This window comes from Nannospalax galili, unplaced genomic scaffold, assembly GCF_000622305.1.
Source record: "Nannospalax galili isolate Female #2095 unplaced genomic scaffold, S.galili_v1.0 scaffold666, whole genome shotgun sequence".
In the NCBI taxonomy this organism is placed as follows: domain Eukaryota; kingdom Metazoa; phylum Chordata; class Mammalia; order Rodentia; family Spalacidae; genus Nannospalax; species Nannospalax galili.
In genome coordinates this window covers 64592-89435 of record NW_008356473.1, presented here as the reverse complement: position 1 = coordinate 89435, position 24844 = coordinate 64592, and the positions used below count along the sequence as shown (strand labels likewise).

Here is a 24844-nt window from a genome sequence, read left to right as displayed (position 1 = left end):
TTTATGTCTTATAGGGTTTATACTGAGTACAATATTGTATAACTGTAAAAATTCAACTGTAAACCTAAAAATTTACAGCAGTTTTAAAAGAGATGCATCTTAGCTCAGGAAATTGTTATTGAATATGTCAATGCTGTTGTAATGAAATGCTTCTTCTAAGTATGTGGTTAATAAATAAATAATTTTTAAAAAGATCTTATTTACAAGTTATTAGAAAATTATCAACGTTATGTTGCCTATTCTTCATTTTCTTTTTTCAGCATCTTTTTATTATTAAATTTATTCTTTAGCTAGGTATGGTGGAGCACAACTTTAATCCCAGCACTTGAGAGGCAGAGGCAGGCAGATCTCTGTGAGATGGAGGCCAGCCTGGTCTACATAGAGCGTTCCAGGCCAGTTGGGGCTATAGGAAGACCTTGTCTCAAAAAAAAAAAAATAAACCCAAAACAAACAAAAAAAATGTATTCTTTGTCAATTTCATACATGTATATAATGCATTCTGATCACATTCACTTTTGAGATAAAAAAAAAAAGTCAAAGGATGTCTTAATTACATTTGGCAGTCTAGGTCCATAATGATTGGTTATCTACTTAATTGGCTTAAACAAAGTTGGAAATTTACTGGGAACATATAGGAATCTCTCTTCCAATCCATGATCAGGGAAAAGAGATGGACTTCAAGCCAGACTGGAAGAAGAAATAAGAACTCTCTAGGAATTGAGGGAGCTATTCCCTCCAGCCTTCTTCCTGATTCTTGTTTCTAGGGCAGCACATGTTGTTTCCCGTTCTCCCTGCTTAACTGTATTCATTTTCCTTTGATCGGTTGTACCAGTTCCTGTGTCCTCCGTGTACAGTACTAACTCTAAAATCCCTAATTGCTGATAAAACAAACAAAAAAATATTCTCCCTGGTCTCTTGTATGTTAGTCCAAATTGCTAGGAGAAAAATTATAAATGATCCATCTCAATTTCTGAGAAATTGGTTGATCTACAGAAAGGCAACTTCCATGGGGTGTCAAGTGAGGCAGAGGGTGGAGATGATTCTCAGTGAAAATAGTTGTTGATTAACATGTACTTAAAACCTTTAATTCTAGAAAGCAGAGGCAGATGGGTGTCTGAGATTGAGGCCAGCCTGGTCTACACAGCAAGTTCCACACCAGCTGGGGCTATAGGAAGACCCTGTCCCCAAAATACAACAAACAAACAAACCAAAAAGAACTACAAGGAGAATAATTATCTCAATGGTCTGCTTAGACATCTCCAGTACAGAAACTGATTTGGAAATTTATCAGGTCAGCTGTCCTTCCAAATGACCACCAAATACCCAAATACTTTGAGGTTTGGAAGACTCAAGTGTAAGAATATGTCTGAAAGTACAAATATGTTATTTAGGAAAGTCATTTAAGAAAGAAATGCTGACTTAAAATATTATTTTTTTATGTGTACAAGTATTTGCCTACATGTATGTAAGTGCACTCATGTTGTGCAATGCCTTCAGAGGTCAGAAGAGGGTGTTAGATCCCCTGGAACTGGAATTACAGGGTGCTGTTAGCCACCATGTGGGTGCTAAGAATTAATCCCAGGTCCTCTGCAAGTGCAGCCAGTGCTCTTAAACACTGAGCAGTCTCTCCAGCCCCGAGAAATGATGAGTTTTTATGAGCTACTTTAATAAGCATGAAGGAAAATAATGGATATTTAGAATGTTTGAAAGATGCAGAAAAATATACTTATTCCATTGAAAATATTTGGCTTCAACAACGAAACTCTACAACACTTCAAAAAAGCCAAATACGTTACAAATCAAATCTACTAACACATGGAAGATTCAAAGGGGTGAGGGTTGGAGGGAGATTTTAAGTTCATGAACTTATTATGTATTTTATTTGTTATAGTTACCCTAAATTTACTTTTAAAAACACATTTAATTTGTGATATTTATTAACATTCCAAGTAAATGATATTTGGACGTTTGCTTCAGTTTTTTTGGGCTTGTTTGTATTAATATCACATTAATTACATGTCATGGAGCAAATAACTCTGTTTATATCTTTAAAAAACTGAAATTAAACCCCAAATGACTTAGGATTGGGTTTTATTTATAGATTGAATGATATATTACAAGTTAAACATCACCAATCTAAGAATCCTACATCTTTTTAAAATATTATTATTTTTTTTATTTGTATGAGTGTATTGCCTGAATGTATGTGAATGCATCGATGTCATGCAGTGCTGCGGAGGTCAGAAGAGGGCTTCAGATTCCCCTGGAACTGGAGTTAAGGACGGTTTGTAGCTGACATGTGGGTGCTGGGAATTGAACCCAGGTCCTTTGCAAGAGCAGTCAGTGCTCTTAACTGCTGAGCCATCCTATATCTTAAATGCTACAATGTGGAAGCTTCTAGCACTAATCTGATGCTGTGTGTGGAAACCCAACAATGAAACTTTATTTTATGAGAAACATTATTAACACTATACATAAAATAACTTTCAGATCATATGTATATGAAATGTATCTACAAAGAAGACGGCTAAGTGAGTAAAGCGTTTAACATACAAGCATTAGGACATGAGTTCAGATCCCCAGGACCCACATAAAAGCTCAACAGGATGGCACACACAATCCCAATGTTCCTATGGAGAGATGTGAGACAGATTCAGGAGCTCTCCTGACACTCCAGGATCACACACACACACACACACACACACACACACACACACACACAATACACACACAGATTTTTTAAAAAATAAGCCTAGTTCAATACCTAAAATACTTTAAGAAATCTCTCTCTCTCTCTCTCTCTCTCTCTCTCTCTCTCTTCCCTTCTCTCTCTTTTTGTCTCTCTCTCTGGGTTGGGGAGTGGGGACATGCATGCAGATGTCAGAGGTGATGTTGGGTATCTCTCTTCACATGAACCTGAAGCTTGCTGTTTCCCAAGTTCACACACACACACACACACACACACACACACACACACATGCACACGCACACCATACGCATACAGATTTTTTTAAAATAAGCCTAGTTCAATACCTAAAATACTTTAAGAAATATATCTCTCTCTCCCTCTCTCTTCCTCTCTCTCTTTTTCTCTTTCTCTCTGGATTGGGAAGTGGGGACATGCATGCAGATGTCAGAGGTGATGTTGGGTATCTCTCTTCACGTGAACCTGAAGCTTGCTGTTTCCCAAGTTCTCTGGTCTCCATCCTGCAAAGCTGGGATTTCAGGCACCGTAGCCATGGCCAGCTTTTACACGGATGCTACAGACTTGACATTGCATGGGCTTGCCTTCACAGCAAATGCTCTTACCCAGTGAGCCAGCATCCCAACCCCAAGAAAGATATTCCTAAACATTAGCGATTGTGGAACTGATTGCTAAAGCAAGGGGTTTCCACCCCCAAAGAAAAATATAAGTGGTTATGAATCAGGGGAACTTTGAAAATTCATAATTAGAAAAAATTAAATTTAATTGCAAAACTAATGTTTTATACAGAGATTTGGCATATAAAATTTATAAACTTAAGCTTGGGCTATGTAATTGACAAGTGGGACTTAAAGGTGTCTAGGACTAAAAATGTTTTATTTTTGCTTGAATCACTTTTTATTTTAATAAAGAATATGACTTAGTGGTGGCTTTGGATTATATAATCCTAAGAATTCAGAAAACTTGTTAAAAGAAGAGGACATAGGCAGGTATTTTGCTACTTGATGATATGATCCCACAGGGGTGGTGCGGCAGCATGGTCTCTGCAATGATTGGTTAAGGCTCTAGCACATAAAAATACGTCTGAAGAAAGGGTAAGGGAATGGGCATTGGGCTGGCTCTAGCCTGGGAACTGTTGGAGACTGGATGAGGGAGAGTAGACCTTACTTATGACCTCTGGATAAGCTAACTAGACTCCAGGAGATGAATTTGTACCCAAGGACATCTAGGTACAAATGGTTGACTTAGCATGTGTGGAGGAATGCCTGAGGTCCGGCAGGGTGTGTGTGTTGGGGGGGGGGGTCAAGGATTGGGAAAGGGACTTAATTTGATTAAGAACTGTTGTATGAAATGTACAAAAGCTCAATAAAATTTTTAAAAAATACGTATGAGAAACAATTCTCTGGAGTGAACCGGCATGGAATAGGTGGGGACCAAGGGGGTCCAATTTGGATTACTAGGCCCATCAGAGAGTGTCTGTTCAAGTAGCACTCCGACATGTTCATGAGTCTTGGTCTTGTGTCCGCTCTAGTCTACCTTCTGCCATCCACCTACCCACGTCCCTCTCCCAGCTGCCCCCTCTGCACGAGACTGCAACAAAAGTCACTGGTGAGTACACATCAGTGCATCTTGTATCCACTAGATCTTATGACATGGTATAAAGGAAGTTTTGAATGAGGAATGCTTCTTATTCACTGCTGGTGGCAGTGAGTGGAGATTAGTATAGCCATCATGGAAATGTTTGGTGGTTCCTCAAAATTAAAAATGGAGCTACATATGACCCAACTATCTCACTCCTGGGGATACCCCCAGAGAACTCCATCTCTTACTATACAGATATTTACACCCTCTTTTTTTTTTTTTTTTTTTTGCTGTTCTACTCACTATAGCAACAAAGGGGAACCAACCTAGTTGTCTATCAAAAGAAGAATGGATAATGAAAATCTGGCATATATAAAAATGGAATATTATTCAGCTCTAAAGAAAAATGAAACAAAAAATTTCACAGCAAAATGTATGGAACTAGAATGTATAATATTAACTGAGATCACTAATTCTCAAAAATTTAAAAAAACAAACAAGAAAACCCCCCAAAATCCACGTTTTCCTTCATATGTGGATCCTAGCCTGTAATGTATACATGTACATATGTAAACAAATGCACGTGTTGATATACTATATTTAAACTGAGAACAAGAAAGGGTAATTTGGAAAAAAGCAGCATAGCTCTGTCTCTTTTTCATGGTGGCTATGTGAATTCAACTTTCTGCACATTGAAGTGGCGGGAACCATTTCTGCATTTCATAAAAGTCCAATAAGTGTTGTCCCTTTAGGTCAACGATTGTGAGAGTTGGTTTTTCCTGATCCCATTATCATTAGTGAAGGGGCAATTGGACATGACTAGACACTGATTTGTTGGATATGTTGAATGAATGAGATAGTACCATTATTGTTCTTGGGTAACTAGCTTTTTATTATGCTATAGATTTTCTAATAGAACTTTAAAAGGGAATTTAGAGTTTGGCTCAAACTACCTGTATCTGAATTCCAGTTCATTGACTTATCTGTAGTGTTACCTTGGTCTTATGTTTCCTGCAATCCAGAGATAGTAATAATATAAATTTATTGAGGTTTGCTCCTGTGAGGGTTCAGGAAAGGTGCTTAGAGTGCTACCTGATAAGTAGCTATCACTCCTCACTATTTGTCCATAATTTAATTTGAGTATGTTCTAGAATAGGCCTGTCAAGTAGATAAATCAGCTATGATTCAACCAACAGTTCACCGGGAGTTGTGAACGAAGACCAGGAATTGACTTGTGGTGGCTGACAAGACAACACCAGGGATTCTGGAAAACTGTGACTCTTTGGCAATAACTGCCCAGTTCCACCAGAACCATGAAGGATTTTGCAATGCCCTGGGGTGTCCTGTGATAGGGATCCTAGGGCTGACGGAGGGCAGCACTAATAATGACTTGGAGAGGGGTATGCGTTCCAAAGCTCAGCACATACAGATTATCCCCTCTGAACTCATCAGATAAGCTTCTCTCCAGAGGCGCTGAGATATGCTGAGAAACTAGGTTTTAAGAGAAAAACTGTAGAGATCCACACCTGTGTGACACTCTCCTAAATGCTTCCTGTTACTCCCAGGGAAAAGTGATCTGAAAGGTAAATTTGTTAAAATTCTCCTAGCATTTATAAAGCCAAGTATCCATGGACTATGCTGTTGAGAAACTGATTGCACTGTTTTAGATATCTGCAGCAGAATGGAAATCAGGGAAGCACTAGACTATCTTTATAGTGTACTAACACTAAATATAGTAAAGATATGCCTTTTCAAGGACTCTGAGGTTATATTGAGTTTTATTTTCTAGGTCTTATATGAGATTAAAGTCTGACAACCAGTGTTATTAGAGATGTACACTAGGTATCATGAATTCTTATTTATTTTTAAACCATACTTTATTTTTTAAATTTTTATTTATTTTTATTTTATGTTTATGAATGTTTTGCCTGAATGTATATAAGTGCAGCGCATGCATGTAGTGCTGGCAGAAGACAGTTGTTAGCCACCATGTGGGTGCTGGGAACCGAACCCAGGTCTTCTGCAAGAGCAGCCAGTGCTTTTAAACACTAAGCCATTTTTCTAGCCCCCAAACTACACTTTATTTGCATTAATCCAATTTATATTTTCTTTATTTTCTATACACTATGTATGATAGTTAATAATGATTACCAGCTTGACGGAGTTTAGAATCACCTTAGGAGATAAGCCTCTGGCCATGGCTTTGAAGGATTATCTTGGTTAGGTTAGAGTGGGAAGACCCACTGTAAAGGCGGGCAGCACCGTTCTCTGGTCTTGGGTCCTGCATGCAAAAGAAAAAGCTAGCAGAGCACCAGCACTCTCTGCTTCCAGTCTGGGGTTGCAATGTGAGCAGCTGCTTTAAGCTCCTGCGGCCATGACCTCCCCACTATAATGGACTGCACTCTCAAACTATGAGCAGAATAAACCCTTAGCATGTTTTTGTCAGGATGTTTTATCACAGGATAAGTAACTAAGGCACTATTTCTCCCACATGCAAAATTCCTGGAAAGAACTGTACTACTGGTATTTTGGCCTTATTTCCCTACAGAACTCTTTGATTTTGAAGCTTAGAGTAGGAGGGAATTTTGCAATAGAAAAGGTAAAAGGAAATAAAGAAAAATTCAATGATTCTTTCTGCGCTTATGGACTGTCAAAGTCTGCCCCATATGTGTGCCCTTTGGAGAATTCTCATTTATTTATTTATTTATTTATTTATTTATTTATTTATTTATTTATTTATTGCACCTCCACTTCAGTAGCACGTGCAACTTTTTTGCTGCTGGAGTGTTCTCTCATGCTTAGAGCCATAAGGTAGCTCAGGTACAAGTGTTTTCCATGGTTCTCCTCTTCTCATGGTAAAGTCGCACATCTTTGTTTTGCAGTGCTGGAAAGCAAACCTGGAGCTTCATACACACGAAGCACATGCTGTGCCACGGTGTCCCCAGCCCTAAGCTGGTCCACGTAGTCTCCCTTTCTCCTTGCACCTGATGCTCCTACCTAGGCTTCTCATACCAGCATCTGGTCTCTCTTTGCCTGATGCTTTCCTGGGTGCTCGAAGAGCACTCTGCTTACAAATAGCCTTAACTCTGGTATCTTTCTCTGGGAGAGACAGAGAATTAATTCCTGCAGCAGCCTTCAACAGTGCCTTACATGGGGAGATCCCTCACTCTCCAGCTGGGATACTTAGGACTTGAATTCTACACTGGCCTCAACGGTTCCCCAGTAGAGCTACACACCGACTACTTTTCATGTTGTCACTGGCATTCTTTCTCTCCTGATCTCCCTTTCTCTCGCCCACCAATAGTGACTTGGACCACCTTCCAGATAAGCTACGTCAGGTTATGCTTATAGCTAACTCCAAACCAAGACTGTATCTCTACATCACCGGTTCCCCAGTAGAGCTACACACCGACTACTTTTCATGTTGTCACTGGCATTCTTTCTCTCCTGATCTCCCTTTCTCTCGCCCACCAATAGTGACTTGGACCACCTTCCAGATAAGCTACGTCTTACACTCAGGTTATGCTTATAGCTAACTCCAAACCAAGACATTGACTGTATCTCTACATCAGTTCTTTAGCACATAGGCACAGAGGCAAATCAAAGTTTACATCCATTTAAATTAACAAACACTATATAGAATGTGGTTCTCCCTCTGCCCTGCTGGTGCAAGGGGAATACAAAACACGAGCGATGGGAGAGATATGCTGTTCTGTAAGAACGCTGCTCTCCCCCAAAGCCAGAGACCTCCATGTTGGCTCTGTTTCTCTGCCTCTGCTTCCCCCTTGCCTCTCATCCCTCTGCTTGTAGAGATTATAGAAAGGCACTGGGCAGTGGGGACTGATTGGAATGACTTTGTAGGGGTGGATCTGCACGGGATCCATGAACTCTGAGGAATGTATTCTTCTCAGTTGTTGGTGGTTCTCATTAGAATGTGCAATACACAGTGCTCCTTAGTGCAAGTCATGGGTCTTGGCACCAAATCTAGGACAAGAGAGAAAAATCTCATATAGCATCCTTTGCAGCCTATTTGAAATGCGGCATTTTACTTATTAGATTGGGCTATGTACAAATAGCCTTACCTCTGGTACCTTAAAGGCCAGAAAATTCCAACAATAATTTCCTGAAATCATCACTTTTGGAACAAGAGTTAAAAGCCAAGCCTGCATATTTTGAAGGAAAATGTAACTAAAAAGACCAAGCTTAGCTGGAAACACTGTTGTGAAAAACAGAAACAAGCAAATTAAATGTGCTTCATTTTTCTCAAAGTCTATTTCAGATTCATCTGGAGAGGTGAAAGTATAAGATAGGACTAAGCTTGACAAAGCCTGTAAGCTAAGTTCAAAGAGAAAGGCATAGTACATCACACTAGCGTGCAGCACATGAGTGTGCCTGAATGCTTTCCATTGACAAGAAGCCAAAATACTGCCTTTTACTGAACAGAAACAAAATCACAATGAAAATGAGCCTTGGGAGCTAGGGAAGGAGAATTGACTATGAAAATGGGTCTTTTGAGGCAATTACTTTTATACGGGATGGAGTTAAATGTTAGATGTCTCTCTCTTCCCTGAAAATGTTCTTTGATTTACATTATCAGTGAGAATGAGACAGACTGACAGAGCAGTAATCCCTGGCCTGTCCATGTGTGAAGAACTAAGGAGGGTCACTGTCTCCTGACCTCATAGCAAGAGGACAGAGTCAATTATTTCCAACGTCTGCAGCTCAGCTCCTGCTTGGTGTCACAGCTTTGCTATGGGATCCTCTCTTCAGAGAGCTCTCCAAGCAGTGGGAGACCCACTGCCACCAGCTTACAGGTTTTTATGTGTGCCTGAACTCTCAAGGTCTAGTGTGAATGGGGAAGCGGGAGAGATCAGCTGGAGTGAACAACAGGGCCCACAGGGAGACTCCCCCATCCAGCACAGGGTCTACAGGGTGACTACCCCATCCCACACAGGGACCACAGGGAGACTCTCCCATCCCACACAGGGACCACAGGGAGACTCCCCCATCCAGCACAGGGTCCACAGGGTGACTACCTCATCCCACACAGGGCCCACAGGGAGACTCCCCCATCCAGCACAGGGCCCACAGGGTGACTACCCCATCCCACACAGGGACCACAGGGAGTCTCTCCCATCCCACACAGGGACCACAGGGAGACTCCCCCATCCAGCACAGGGTTCACAGGGCGACTACCCCATCCAGCACAAGCTCCACAGGGCGACTACCCCATCCCACACAGTGTCCACAGGGAGACTCCCCCATCCAGCACAGGCTCCACAGGGCAACTACCACATCCCACACAGTGTCCACAGGGAGACTCCCCCATCCAGCACAAGCTCCACAGGGCGACTACCCCATCCCACATAGGGTCCACAGGGAGACTCCCCCATCCAGCACAAGCTCCACAGGGCGACTACCCCATCCCACACAGGGTCCACAGGGTGACTGCCCCATCCCACACAGCTAGGCAGCCCTGATAGGCTCAAGGCTATAGCTTTGGACATTTGACAAAACAATACTGAAATTCTCTCATTTTGATTTCCAGATAATAAACTAAGGCATCTTCCTGGTTTCTAAACAGTAAAGCAGCAGCTGTGGACTAGGAGGCCTCATTCTGAAGAATATTTAAGATGAGTCCTGGGATTTGAAAGGATGTTTTTATACTAGAGACCAATCATGCTAGGATGCATTTATAGATATCCTAACAGTATCATTACATTTCAGTCACCTTTGCTCGTGTAAGACAATGGTATTTCACTTCCTAGTGAGTCATACATGCTCAATACAGCTAGGCTTACAAACAAAGGAAAAATAGACACATTCCAATTGGCAGATATAGTCACCTGTTTATATCTTAGAGGTTTTTGCCTAGTTTTTCTTTATGAGTGTGTATATTTGTTTGAGACAGGGCTTCATATAGCGCATGCTGGCTTAAATCTGCTGAGAAGCTGAGGCTGGCCTTGAAATCCTGATCCTCTTTCTCCCTCCTCCCCAAATTAAAGACTTATGCCACCACATCTATTTAATGACAAGTAAGAATGCTGTTTTTTGAACTTATATAGAGTTTCAAATTTTCATTTATTATTTTTATTTTGTGTGTATAAGCGTATTGCCTGCATGTGTGGAAGTGTAGCCACGTCGTGCATTGCATGTGGAGGTCAGAAGAAGGTATTAGACTCACTTGGAACTGGAGTTACAAGACGGTTGTTAGCTGCCATGTGTGTGCTGGAAAGCTAACCTAGACGCTCTGCAAGAGCAGCCAGTACTATTAACCATTGAGTCATCTCCCCAGCCTCTATGTAGAGTTTTTTATACTGAACATATAGAGTTTTACCTTATTTAATGCAATATATGGCTAATTTGCTGTGGTATTGAAGGTTTTAAATACACAATTTTATTCATTCTAGCACACATCAGTGTGGACAGGCCATTGTTTCATAAACTCTCTTCAGTCATTTGAACTCAATGTTCACTGACTCTAGCTTGTGTGGATTATCACCTATCAGAGTCACCTTTCTGGTATGTGTCCTTATATTTCTTGCTCTCCCTCTGAGGAGAAGAGGCTTCCCCAACTCCCAATCGTTTTTTCCCTTGGCTGTACAGAAGGAGCTCAAGTTATCCAGAGGTGGGTACCTTTACGTGTGGCCTTCATGCACTCTGCACTTACTGCTCCTGGGGAGGCAGGGCAGGCTGCCTTATATTCAGCTCTAGGAATCTGTGCATCTAAGCCACAGCCTCCATTGTTGAGAGACAAAGTCAGGTCTGATACCTCCAGCTGCCTTTTCAGTTGCATTGTAAAACTCATTTGGTTTAGAACTCAGGGGAGACTAAAAGGTGTAATTTGTTGGACCCTTTCAACCCATAGCCTATTGTTTCTAAAATTTTCCTATCATGTGTAATATTAGGATAGACATCCTTTTACAGAGCTCTTTCTTTACATATTGGGGCAATTCATTATGAGAAATTCTTTTTGGTAAATACTTAAAGATTTATAATTGTATTGCAAACAGACTGATAATTTACCATATTGCTCTGAAAATATACTGGTTAAGCATGGAGGCAAATTGGACATGCTTCACATTTAGACAAAGAACTGTGAAGAGGAGGAGTATAAATGTAAGAAAGGAGAAGGGAGGGGAAATACATGGAGAAAGGCCTGCCTTGCTGAGAGACATGACAGGTACTGTGATAAACATAAAAAGTAAGGGAACATGTAGATCTCCAAAGGTTTATAGTTGAAACTAGTGAAAACCTGAGTTCACAAATGATAAAATGTGTTATGTGTTCACCACCTGTACACTTGCACATTTCAAATACCATTTTGAAATTAAAAACATGCAAACAAATATACTTGCCTCAGCCTCCCCAATCCCTCCCATCCCCCAACCCCCCCCACATGTCCTCAACACAGGTGCTACAGGATGGGCAGGAAAACACCAAGACGATTAGGGTGGTTTCAGCAGGAATTAAGGAAACAGTGCACTGAGCTTGTGTATTTCAAAATATACCTTATATATTCTTGTCAACAGCTTACAACTGGAAAAAGATGTCAAATTTGGTCTCATAGCTTTCACTTAATGTAAATGACCCACTAGTGTAATAAACCCTGCTAAATAATTCCTCAGAAACATAAAGGGTGTTAGGAACTGATATTTTCCCTATTTTCAAATTACAGTTACTCACATGAAACAAGGGATCTATCATTATTTTGAGACATAGTAATTAGAATCTATATCTTCAGATTAATAGTGGTTAATGTAGAGGTAAAGGAGATAAACACAGATACCTATACTCCAAATTTGGAAAGTCTTTATTGGTTAATTCTTTATATAAATCAGCTTTTGGAATGGCCCCATAAGGACAGATAATAAGGACGATAAAGACTTTAAAAATCTTTTCATAAAGATCTGTAAGGAAATGCCCAGATGCACACACTACAGGCTCCATTGTCTGCCCCGCTATTCAGTTCACTGTGATAACATCTGTATGCTACAACTCTCATGAGTTTTTGTATCCACAATTTTTCTCCAACCCCGAGCAGGTTAGTGTCTAGAACCAGACCCTTTGTCAGAAATTCGTTCTCCATGTGAACTGGGAAACTTCAGAGAGCACAGTGAGGGTATCTGTGGGAAAGGCAGACGATACCGGACAGAAAATTCCATTTGACGAACAGATCTCTTCACCTGAGAACTGACTCTAGAAGGCCAAGGGAAAGCTACGTTTTCCTGGCATATGTTCACTTGCATTTCCTTCATTAACAGTAAATATTTATTTTGTAGCATACAATTTTCCATTTCACTTTCATTAAGAGCTTTTATGTGTGAGTGGGTGTCATTACTTAGATACTTGGTTTCCAGAAAATCAATAGTATAAGTTTCTGAAACCAAATTCAAACAAGGCTTTTAGGAACTTTGACAGTTTTTAAAAAATATTTTATTTATTATTTTTATTTTATGTGTATGCGTGTATTGCCTGCATGTAGGTAAATGCACCTGTGTCATGCAATGCCCTCAGAGGATAGAAGAGGCTGTTGGATCCCTTGGAATCAGAGTTACAGACAGTTGTTAGCTGCCTTGTGGGTGCTGGGATTCAAACCTGGGTCTTCTGCAAGAACAGTCAACGTTCTTAACCTCTGAGCCATCTCTCCGGCCCATGGAACTTTGATAGTTTTTACTAAAAGAGAGGCAGTGAGAATAATAAAGACTTGGGCATCTTGGTTAGGCGAGGTGTACCTCTTCGATCTTGATCCTGACTGGTCTGGACGCAGCTGAGGAAGAAGTGAAATAGAATTTGTCGTCTTTCCCTGGGTAGACACTCTTCCTGACACACCTGGCCGACAAACACTGTTCACTACTTCCTCAGCATCTAACCCTTTTCAGTAATAAAGTTCCCTAAAATTAAGGGTGGGCATAAACTCAAGTTTCCTCCAATGAGAAAATATTATATGGATCGCCACAAGAATCTCCTTAAATGGAGTGTGACTGCCTCTGCCTTTGTGTCCCGTCTGAGGTCTTAGAATGACCTCTTGATGGTAAGAGCATACAAAAGGAGAGGGAGAAAAGATGAGGGAGAGAAGGAAGAGGAGGCAGAAGAGGACTACAAAGTGAAATGCACAAAGTAGAAGGAGGAGGAGGAGGAGGAGGGGAAGGGGAAGTGGAAGAGGAGGAGGAGGAGGAGAGAAAAAGGGAGAGGAAGAAGAAAAAGGGAGGGGAGGAGACTACAAGGTGAGATATGAGATATACAAAGGAGAAGAAGAAGAAGAAGAAGAAGAAGAAGAAGAAGAAGAAGAAGAAGAAGAAGAAGGGAGGGGGAGGAGGAAGACAGAGAGGAAGAAGAGGAGGAAGAGGAAGTGGAGGAGGAGGAGGAGCAGCAGCAGGAGGAGGAGGGCCACAAAGTGAAATAAAACAGAGTTACAGACAGAAATTTCCTAACTGACATCAAGATAGATCCACATCCCAAAGCTAGTGCCATCTACAGAATTCCCTATTTTAATCTTGCGTTCTTTGATACACACCAGGGGTGGTATCCAAAGAGAGTGTGCCTGCTCTGAAGTTCATCCACTCACATCAAGTGTGGTGATAATGATTGTCTACCCACATGCTCCGCAATCAAGTTGTCCACGTGAAGCCATTATCCTCTTTGTTTAGATAATAATATGTGCTGGGAAATAAGAGCAAAGTTCATGTTAGCAAAGGAAATTCTGCATAATAATGTTTTGTCTAAGAAGAATAAGGTGGGGCTGGAGAAATGGTTTGGTGTTTAAGAACACTGGCTGCTCTTGCAGAGGACCTGGGTTCAGTTCCCAGCGCCCACATGGTGGCTAACAAGTGTCTGTAACTCCAGTTCCAGGGAATCTGACGCCATCTCCTGACCTCCACAGGCCTTGCACAACATGGGTGCACTTACACACATGCAGGCAATACACTCATTCACATAAAAATAATAAAAAGGAACTTTTATCATGAATGCATGTTGAATTTTGTGAAAAGCCTTTTCTGCATCTATGAGATGACGATGTGTTTTTTGTCTTTGAGTCCATTTATATAATTAATGACGTTTACTGACTTGTGTATATTGAACCATCCCTGCATCTCTGGAATAAAGCCTACTTGATCATGGTGGATGATCTTTTTGATGTACATCTGTAACTGTATGCAGCTTGCAAGTATTTTGTTGAGAATTTTTGCATCTCTGTTCATTAAGGATATGGGTCTATAATTTTCTTTTTTGGTTGGAGAGGAGGGAGTGGGCATGTATTGGATCAAAACACCTTATATGCATGTATGAAATTCTCAATGAAGTTTTTTTTAAGTTAAAAAAACCCTCTGAGGAGATTGGACTGTGGGCATCAAATTTACATTTGTGAAAATCTGTAACAGCCAAGTCTGGGAGGTGGCGTTGGGGCAATAGAAATGTGCTCGCTGCTTTGAATTCTTTAGTTGTGTCAAATAGCTCAAACGCAACCTATCTGCAAACAAGTTGATGATCCTCACCTCACAACAGCTCCTCTGCTCCATGTACTGACTGATGTGCACCTTTAGGCACCCTTTTAATCACCTTTCTTTTCCTTCTTGCTTTGAATTCTTTAGTTGTGTCAAATAGCTCAAACGCAACCTATCTGCAACAAGTTGATGATCCTCACCTCACAACAGCTCCTCTGCTCCACGTACTGACTGACGTGCACCTTTAGGCACCCTTTTAATCACCTTTCTTTTCCTTCCTATTCATCAGGTTTGCAGCAGGTTATCTGATGGTGTCTTGCATATGTATTTCGTTCTCTCAATAGTTTTCGGTTCATATTCCTGTCTCATATGCTTTAAATTTTATCTCCCTGCCTCTGCCCCATGGCTTCCAGGTGCAAACAGAATGGCCCAGACACTCAGGTTGCAGGCCAGCCTCAGTCTGTTTCATATTTACTTTACTGATCTGTTGATCCCATATGAGGTTTTAGTCAAAATGTTTTAATTACACACATTTTAGAACACATCTTTTCTTTCTTTTTTGTATATATAAATTCTCATATCATTTAATGAAGATGTAACTTTCCTATTAAGCCTTTTTTTCTTTCAATGTATAATTTTATTGTTTCTCTGCATTTCGTCTTAATCATATTTAGACCTTTTCCCAATCTGCACCCTTCATAGCCCACCCACATGATTTTATGCATCCTGTCACATATGTTAAGGTCAATAAAGTCAAGTTTGCATACCCCCCAAAATAATAATAATAAAGAAGAAAGTATCCAAGTTGTGAGAGGTAAAAGCTTGCATCTATATAGACATGGATTTGTTTGCCTGTCTTCTTGTAATGTTTCTGTGTATAGTTACATGGACAAATACACTCTAGTGGAAACTAACTTTTTTTCTGGAAAAAGTCATGAATAAACTCAAAAACATTTTTGTGATTTTCAATGTCATATAAAGGCCAAGTCATAAATGGTTCAACTCTCGCTGTTCTGCAAACACATGGGAAGCAAACACATGGGAAGCTGGCAAACTCTCATTTGCAAAGGTGAATAGTGTAAGTTTCATATCTGAACTCAAACTATACAGCTTGCCAAGGCAAACTATCTTGGCGATGGTACGTGCTTGTCTGGTCTGTATGTAAAAATTCATCAAACTCACTAATACCATTTCCAAGTGTTCTCTTCTCTTGGTCTTCTCTAAGTATTTATACCTAAGACTTCCCATCAGAGGCTTGGAAAGGTTACAAGAAAGACATATAGGTTACCTAGTTAGACAGGGACTCAGTCCAGCTGACCTTCTGCCCCTTTTCATAACCCAACCAAAACGAGGAAAGAAAAATAAAGAAGAATATAAAATAAAGAAGAAAATAAAAAAGAAAAGTTCAGTAATAGAAACTTTGAGAAATCTCTGCTCACTAGATCACAAATGGCTCCAGAATGAATAAATAGACCAGGAACCTTGTTTTGGCAACTCTGCTTTCCAAGACAAGATGTAGTATTTGGAAGGAGAAAGCTGCACACAGAGCAGGTCTTGAGGCGAGCACTGTGTACTTGACTCATTACCCATTTCACTGTTTTTGGATCAGTATTCTCAGAAACTCGGAGCAAGCCTGGCCAAACCAAACAGAAGAGCTGGTTCATGACACATTTTCCACTGAAGTGGGGTTCTTCTTTGGCAATGTGGGCAACTAGTGACATTAAGAATAAGGCCAGTGATAAGAGCCTGCTGGGCTTGGAAACCAAGCAAGGGAAAGAGTCTGAAAAGGGATTTAGGCCCGGTACAATTATTTCAATGAAGAGAGAGTGTCCCTCAGTAGTTATGTTAGGTCCTAAGGGCAGAAATCTTTAAAGCTTCACATAAAATAAAAAAAGAAAAGAGAAACCAATTCAATAGACTGATAGATAGGTGTTACGGCACTAAAGAAAATGTAAAAGGGACTAAAATAATGAAAAATGGCGAAATAATTGGCAGCTGAGGGTTACACTAACATTTAGAGTGTTTGATGAGTCAGGAAAAAGAGTCATACTCAAATGAAAAATAGATAACAATCCCCAAATGAATGTTCTAATGGATTCCAAAAAGAGCAGTTCAATATGGTCAGAATATACGGGAAACCATGTTCAGTCCTGCTAATAGATGAATGCGATTTCTCACACATAAAATTGGAAGTACTCAAATACTAGCCTGTGTTGGCTGGTCTGCATCCTCCTACTTCCATGGATAATGCACACAGGAGTGCAATTTGGCACCATTTTCTGCAGAGCAAGTTGGCACCATTGGAGGCATGTGCAGACTCTTGAATGCAATGACTGATGTCCCTTCAAAAGTTTACACTCATGAGATGATTCAAGATATGGGCAAAGATTTAGTATGCTGTTTGTAACAGCCTAAATATAATAATGGCATGGTATGTATATCTGGATATATATATATATAACATGATCAAAAATAAAGCAACAATCTACAGTAGAAAACTGCATGACTCTAAAAAACTGACGATGGAGGAGTGCATTTCTTATTTTGCAAAACATGGTTTCACATAGAAAATTTAAGAGAATGGACAATTCAGTCCCTTTCTAGGTACATATTAGTTATGCATGCATGTTATACATATGTATGTGTGTTTCACTGCAGAAAGTCAAGAAAGGTTATCAACATGTTACAGCGTATTTCCAGTAACTTTTTCTGATTATTTTATTTTTTTCTACACATTATTAGTAAAGTAAGATTTGTAAAGAGGAATGCAAAAAATGAATTGAAGAGACTTCAATAAGAATCCGGGGTACTGAGTCTGGTGAAATTGCCTACTCCCAGCTTTATGGGAAGCTGAGATAAGAAGGCCCCTTATTTCCAAGAGTTGAGGGCGATCTGGTCAGTATGGTAAGATTTTGTCCCCCACACATGTACATATGAGCAGCACTAACTGGGCTTACTGGGATATTATATACAAACATAAGTTGGGAGGGAGATGTGAGATATATTGGGGAGGGTGGGGGAGCTGGGGGGAAGGGGTGAGGAATGGATATGGCCAAGATACATTGCCTACATGTATGAAATTTTCAAAGAGGATAAAAGAAAAATCTAGATCCTGAATCAAATATTGATGTTTTGATATTTCAAGAATAATTGTTTAAACATAATTTAAAACGTGAGTTGGGCCTGCTGCTACAGGCCTGTAACCCCAGCTTCTCAGGAGGCAGGAGGATCCTAAAAACAAGGCCAACCTGAGCAGATTACTGAGACCTTGTCTAATAATAATACTTAAAAAAAAAAAAACCCGAAAGGACTAGGGATGTGACTTTGTGGTAAAGAAATTAGCATGTATGAGGTCCTGAGCTTAATCCTTAATACCACAAAAGGTAGATTCATAGGTAATAATGTTGAATAAGATATATTTAAGATATATGATATATATACATGTAATAAGATATATGTATAGGTCTACATTTTAAAAATATTTGCAGGACTTCTAAAAAAATCTACAAGTATTAATGGATATAAAGGAAGTACAGAGGGACATGCCATAATTTTGAATTTGAAAGAACAATTACAAAAAATGCAGTAGTTCTAAATATGGAACTAATTGCTCAATATTTTCTATATTGAAATAATAGCCATACTGGTTGCATTTCAAATACACGAAAATAAATAAAAAGTTCACATTACACTATACCTAGGAAAGACTGATTAAAAAAGAACAAAGAAGCAAAAAGAATTTGCATTGCCTTACATTTAAATATATTGAAAAATGAAAAACAATTAAATCATTTTGACGAAGTTTAAAATAAGATGGGTAATAGAATGAAATTGACCAGGAGGAAACTGAGTACCAATCACATTCCCTAGATGGTTAAAGAGGCAGTCAACTAAATTGTGAAGGGATGAATGAATGCAAACAGTGCTGGGAGAATTATTAACTATTTTAAAAATTTAGATGCTTTCAAATGATACTCCTGAACAAGTTCCAGATTAAGTAAACTTCTAACTTTCCGATTTGAGAAGTAAGAAAGTCATTCTAATAATATAAGTAAATATAAGATCTTAAGAGTAAACTTTGATAGATTTGAGCATATAAAAATTTAAACCATTCATCCAATGACACTGTCATAAACACAGTAAAATATGGAAAAGCCTTTTGCTCCATATACAAAAGGGCTCCCTGGCCTTACTACATAAAGAGTTTCTATAAATCACTAAGCATAAACAAAAGTGACTGTAATGGCAAAAGGGCAAAACCTAGGGCCAGATAGAAAAAAAACAAAAACAAAAAAACCCCCACAAATGTCCAGTAAGTATAGCAACAAATATCAAAAATTATAAAAATTAAGTTGCACATGGTGGCACATGCCTTTAATCCTAGAATCTGGAGGTAAGATGGTCTCTATGAGTTCTAGGTCAACCTAGTCTACATAGCTATACAGTGAGACCCTGTCTCAAAACAAAACAAACAAAAATTATAAAAAAACAATAACAAAATCATAAGCTGAAATAAATCCTTGTCGTGCAATGCCGTGGAGGTCAGAAGAGGGCTTCACATTCCCCTGGAACTGGAGTTGAGGGCAGTTTGTAGCCACGATGTGGGTGCTGGGAATTGAACCTGGGTCCTCTGCAAGAGCAGTCAGTGCTTTTAACCACTGAGCCATCTCTCCAGCCCACCTCTAGTTATTTCTTAAGTTAGCAAGAACATTTATTTATTTATTTACTCATTTATTTATTTATTTATTTATATTTATTTATTTATTTTGGTCTTTTTAAGACAGGATCTACCTGTAGCCCCAGCTGGCCTTGAACTCACAGAGATCTGCCTGCCTCTGCCTCCTTGAGTACTGGAATTAAAGGTGTGCACCACCACGCTTGGCAGCAAGAACATTTTAAAACATAGTATATTGGCAATAATGTACTGGGAGGGATGTTAAATTTTTACAATTCTCCCAGAAAGAAATAGACAATAGTAACCACAAAGTTTAAAATGTTCATAGCTTTTAAATCAGGAATTTAGAATTTCTTCCTAAGGAAGTAATCAAGATGGTCCACAGGAATTTGTGTTCCCTGTACATTAGTTTTTTTTTTTTTTTTTTTTTTTTTTTTTTTTTAAACCCAACTATCTAACAAGAGGTGCTTGGAAATAAATTATGGCACTTGTATGCCATGGGACAGTATGAACTAATGTACATTTTAATCACATATGACAACTGAAGAATTCAGGCTTGCAGAGCTGCAGGACAGCAACTTGGTTGAAATAATATGTGACTATGCATACTGGACAACATCCAACCATATATCCACAAGAATTTTAAGGCTGATGGGACTGTAGGGTTACCCCCTCCTTTTTTGTTTCATTCATTCTACAAACACTGACTTGCTGTTATGAGGTAGAATTTTCTATAAGTTCCAGAGTATCTTCAACTATGTATTATTTTTTAATTGGGAAAAGGATATTTTTATAAAGGTTCATTATGTAAAACTGACTTCTGTCAGATGCTTATACAAGACTTGTAGCAGCCAAATGTGGTGGCAGCCACTTATGATCCCAGTACCCTTTCGGTGAGAGCAGGATGATAAGGAGTTCAAGATCATCCTCCCCTACACAACCAGTTCAAAGTCAGCTGAGACCCTGTCACAACCAAATAAACAAAACAAAGACTTGGAGCAAAGTTAGGGGCATGCATTTTCTACTGAAAGTTTAAAACAACGTGAGAAAGAATTAGGGCTATCTAGATTCCCTTCAACCCATGTCCCACCTTTATAAACACTGAAGCGGGCTTGAGAGGAACAGGCAGAGGTGGGTGGGTGGGAAGGGCAGACGGCCAGAAGGGTTTGGCATCTTACCGCCGCTTGTTGGAAGGCGCCCTTGGTGTAGGTACCACCTCCGCGGTAGGTGATGGCGGGGATCTCTCGGCTGAGCAGCGCGCACTTGTGCTGGTGCGCGCGGCTGGTGGAGATGTAATCCACGCGCGGCACCACGTTGTTCTTAGACGAGAAGGTGACGATGGCCACGCGCGTGGCCGTGGACACCACGGGGAAATCGGACAGCAGCTTGCGCACGAACTTGAGCTCGTTGAGGAAGTTGGCTTGGCCCACGCTGGACGATTCGTCCACGAGGAACACGAGCTCCAGGCGCCCGCTGAGCTCCCGCAGGCGCCGGACGCGGCTGCGGAACGCCCGACCCAGGCGCTCCACTTTGCTGTCGGCCGCCTCCTCCTCTCCCGGCGCGGGCGGCGCGGCCAGTCGTCCCGGAGCTCCAGGAGAGGCCTCGGGGAAGAAGCGGAAGCTGAAGTTGCGCGACGGGGACATTGGCTGAAAGCTGGTCCAGCCCGAGACCAGCGCCAGACCCCAGCAACAAAAGGCCAGGCGCGGCCACATCGCGCTGGGGACCAAGCGGTCACCCCCAGGGAGTGCAAGGCGACAGTCCCGCGGAGAGAGGCGACCGGTGGCCCCGGCTTAGCGGAGGGGACCCAGGGCAGCACCCGAGAGCCTCAGCGCACTTTCGGGTGACACTGGGGACAGGATCCAGACTCCTCTGGCAGCTCGGGGATGCAGGAGGGACTGGCGCGCTCTGCCCCTCTAGCTCTCCGCTATTTCTCTTCCCGCTCGCCTCCTCCTCCTCTCTCTCCCTGAAGCCTATAAAATGTTTGAAGGGAAGGGGGCAGTGAAGCCAGAGCCACTTCCCTCCTTCCCTGTCCTCTCCCTCCTCTGTCCTTCCCCCTCTCCCCTCTCCTTTCTCCTTTCCGTATCTCTCTCTATCTCTCTCCTCCCCCTCTCCTTCTCTTCTCCAGGATCCAGCTAAAGACTCTTGGAGATTCCATGACACCAGAACCCCGCGCCTGTCATGCTGTCAACATTCCCTCACAAGCGCACCAGCTCTGGAGCCCTGATTGATCCCATATGTCTGGCAAAGAGCTGCGGAGGAATTCGCTGGAGATGGATCCAGATACCGAGAGTGCCACAGTAATTGGAAACACTTTGTAGAGAAAAACACGCGTGCGGAATGGCCTGGGAGTTGAAAGCATCCTTTGAAAACTGCTTGCTCACCTTTTGGGTTTCTTTTCCACTCTTGTGAGGTGTGGGGCGGGGGGAGGTGAGGGGGAGCTTACCACAATGGATATTTGCATAACTTTCCTGAAGGGGATTTCTGATCAGTGCTGTGTGACCTCCTGCCGACTCTTGAGAAACCCATCAAATCACAGGCTGTTGGGTTGCAGGCACCTCTCCACATTCCATAAGGAAAACTTAACGTGCTGTTATTAGTGCGTTTATCTACTCATTCATTTGTTTACTCTTTTCTTCATGTAACAATTTCTGAGTGCACAGTATGTTCCAGGATCTGTATGCTAAGTGCCAAGAGGATGCTGAACAGCAAAAACTGACATGGACCCTGTCCTCAAGGAACTTATAAGGCAATAGATGATGCCAATGTCAATTAGACATTCACACATGAAACACATATGCATGGTTGTATATGTGTTATACACATATATGATTGTAACTGATCTTGTTAAGTTCTATAAAGAAGAGCTTAGGAAGCTAGACCTGACTTTGGCCAAGGTCAGACAAAATCCCATGGGGCTGTGAAATGTACGCTAATCTCTGAACTGTGAATAGGGGCCCATTTTCCTTAATCCCTTTTCTCTTGATCTAATTCAACAGGTGAGAATCTGCTTGACATAGATGTGTTTTGGAACACCAGCTGCTGCTTGAGGTGGTTATTCTAAAGCAAGACACCAAATGGGTACAAGTGTGAAGGTAGGACCCTTGGTTGAAAGATTCCAGCCATGAGTCAGGAACCCTGTGCAGATCTACCTGCAGAGTTGTATAAACCACCAACACAGAGCCAGCTCTAGGCCTTGGTCCAGTTTCTACATCTATTTCATGATGGAATCCAGCAACTCCAAAGTTTTCTTTATCTCTAACAGTGAATGATTTAACTTTACCTATACTTCATGAAATACCTTCAGGATGAGATGTCACGGCAGATTGGTTGAAATGTTAGGGCTCTTGGATCAATTTTCGTGACATGAATTCTTGTCTGTATTATTTATTAGCTGTATCTGTTTGCTTATTTGGAAAATGGAATAATGATAGCATAGTAAGGATTAGCATGGATTAAATTGTAAAGTAGTAAAACTCTTTGGAATGTGCTCAGAACACAACGTGTACTCCATAAGGACTAACTTTGCCTATTGCCACCTTCAGTCATGAACGTTCTCCAAGTCCTTATTTTTCCAACAGCACTTATTGGCTAACTAGTATGTACCAGCCCATGAAATATTGAGAATTGACTCTCTATCTAGTCTTCCTCTACAGTCAAACTGTATCAGAGGAAAATGTGGATTTGAAAATTACTCCAGAGTAGTGTATTTGAAAGAGGAAGAAGCACGGAGACAGAAGATCTAAATAAGCCTTCTGGGAATGAACACAATCTCATTTGAGTTGGAACTCTTTTAAAAAGGAAAGTTTTTCCAAATTTTGTCTGCTCAGTGTTATTTAAAACACGTCATTAAGAGCTAGCATTCTAGAACCTTACTTTGTGAGGCACCATAGCAACTGCTGTGTATACTATCTCATGTGTCCTTTACAAAAACCCAGAGACATAGATGGTTGTCTTAGGATCTTCTGGTTGCAAGAAATAAGCATCTAACTTCTCTTCATTTAAACAAAAAGGGATTTATTGGCTCAAGTAAGTAAACTGGGGAAAGGCCAGTGTGTTGGAGCTGGGCTCAGTAAGCCTTGGGATGGAAAATCAAATTGGTACTGAATTTGAATTTGTAGTCTCAGCACTTGAGAGGCTGAGGCAGGAGGATGCCAGTCTTTGTAAACTGGTGAACCCCAGGCTCAGCCAGAGACTCTCTTTCACAAAATAAGGCAGAGAACAATTAAAGAAGACATCTAATGTCAGCCTCTGGCCTCTATACTCATGTATACAAATACATAACACACACACACACACACACACACACACACACACACAATCAGGATCACTTCTGTTTGTACTACCTTTAGTCTCTTTTTTGGATTTATGAGCTGAAAAGGCTCTTCCCCACAAGCTCAGTTTTAGCAAAACCCACCACTACTACCTTAAAGAGCAAGGATAGGCCATACATTTTCTGTGGCTAGTCATCAATCTAGTTTCACAGTCGAGTCTCCTTTAAAAGCAATGGAACCCCTGAATTTCAGCTGAATACAAAGATACCTAGAGTAAAAACTACATTTCCCAGCACCTCCTGCAGCTTGATATGTTGGAGCTACTAGGTTCTAAGCTGTTTTTATGGGGCAGCTTCTAGAAATACTCTTTAAACGACAGCTGCCATCTTTTATCAGTGACTTCATTTCATCCCTCACATCAGTTTTCTGTATAGAGCATAATAAGATGGCAGAATTCTAGCAGCTGCCTTGGACCAGAAGAATGATGGTCACATTCTAGGGATGAATGGAGTCTGGGGCCCTGTAGATTTCACAGGATAGAACCACCATCCTCATTCCAGCATGCTTATGCACCCCTCTTGCATTGAATTTGTGTACCAAGCAGGCAAAGCTATGACAGTTGTGTGGTAAAAGCGTGGAACCCATCAGAGGCAGAATAGTGTGTCTTGAATGTTAAGATTATAGCCCCAAATCTTGTCACTGCTACCACTCTCTAGTCCATTGTCATCATTATGATTTGAGTATAAAATATTTTCTACATTCTCAAGTGTTAAAGCTTAGATCCTCAGTTGATTGTGCTATTTTGGGAGGTTCTGGGAACTTTAGATGGAAGACGAAGGCTGTGTTCTTAGAGCCTGAATATTGTCCCGGACCTCTCTCTGATTCTCTCAGCTTCTGGTCCCAAGAAGCGAACAGCCTCCTGCTCTACATACCTTGCTTCCACGATGCCCTGTCCAAGCCTGTGGGGCTCAGCCACCATGGACTAAACCCTCCTACACAAAGAGCCCAAACAAAGCTTTCCACCTTTGTTTCTGTCAAGCCTTGGCTGCTGCAGTGACAAGATAAATAAACCAAGTAACACTCTGGTTTAAAGCAGTGTTCTGAAAAAGGAGGGTAGCCTGATTTCGCACCCTACCTCAAGAACACTGGGAGTGTCTGGAGACATTTA

At 40.9% G+C, this 24844-nt stretch overlaps 1 protein-coding gene and 1 long non-coding RNA gene across 3 annotated transcripts in view; one reads left to right on the top strand and one right to left on the bottom strand.

The window, feature by feature from the left end:
* The window catches only part of Svep1 (sushi, von Willebrand factor type A, EGF and pentraxin domain containing 1), a 238188-nt gene extending 216494 nt beyond the window's left edge, over nucleotides 1-21694 (bottom strand). The window contains exon 1 of the mRNA XM_017803637.2: nucleotides 20584-21694. Within this exon, the coding sequence (XP_017659126.1) occupies nucleotides 20584-21117 (534 nt within the window). The 5' untranslated portion in view covers nucleotides 21118-21694. The remainder of the gene's footprint in view (nucleotides 1-20583) is intronic.
* The window catches only part of LOC103751241, a 12202-nt gene continuing 8930 nt past the window's right edge, over nucleotides 21573-24844 (top strand). For both annotated transcript variants that reach the window (XR_003847235.1, XR_003847236.1), the window contains exons 1-2: nucleotides 21573-21702; nucleotides 22402-22497. This is a non-coding gene — a long non-coding RNA (uncharacterized LOC103751241). The remainder of the gene's footprint in view (nucleotides 21703-22401; nucleotides 22498-24844) is intronic.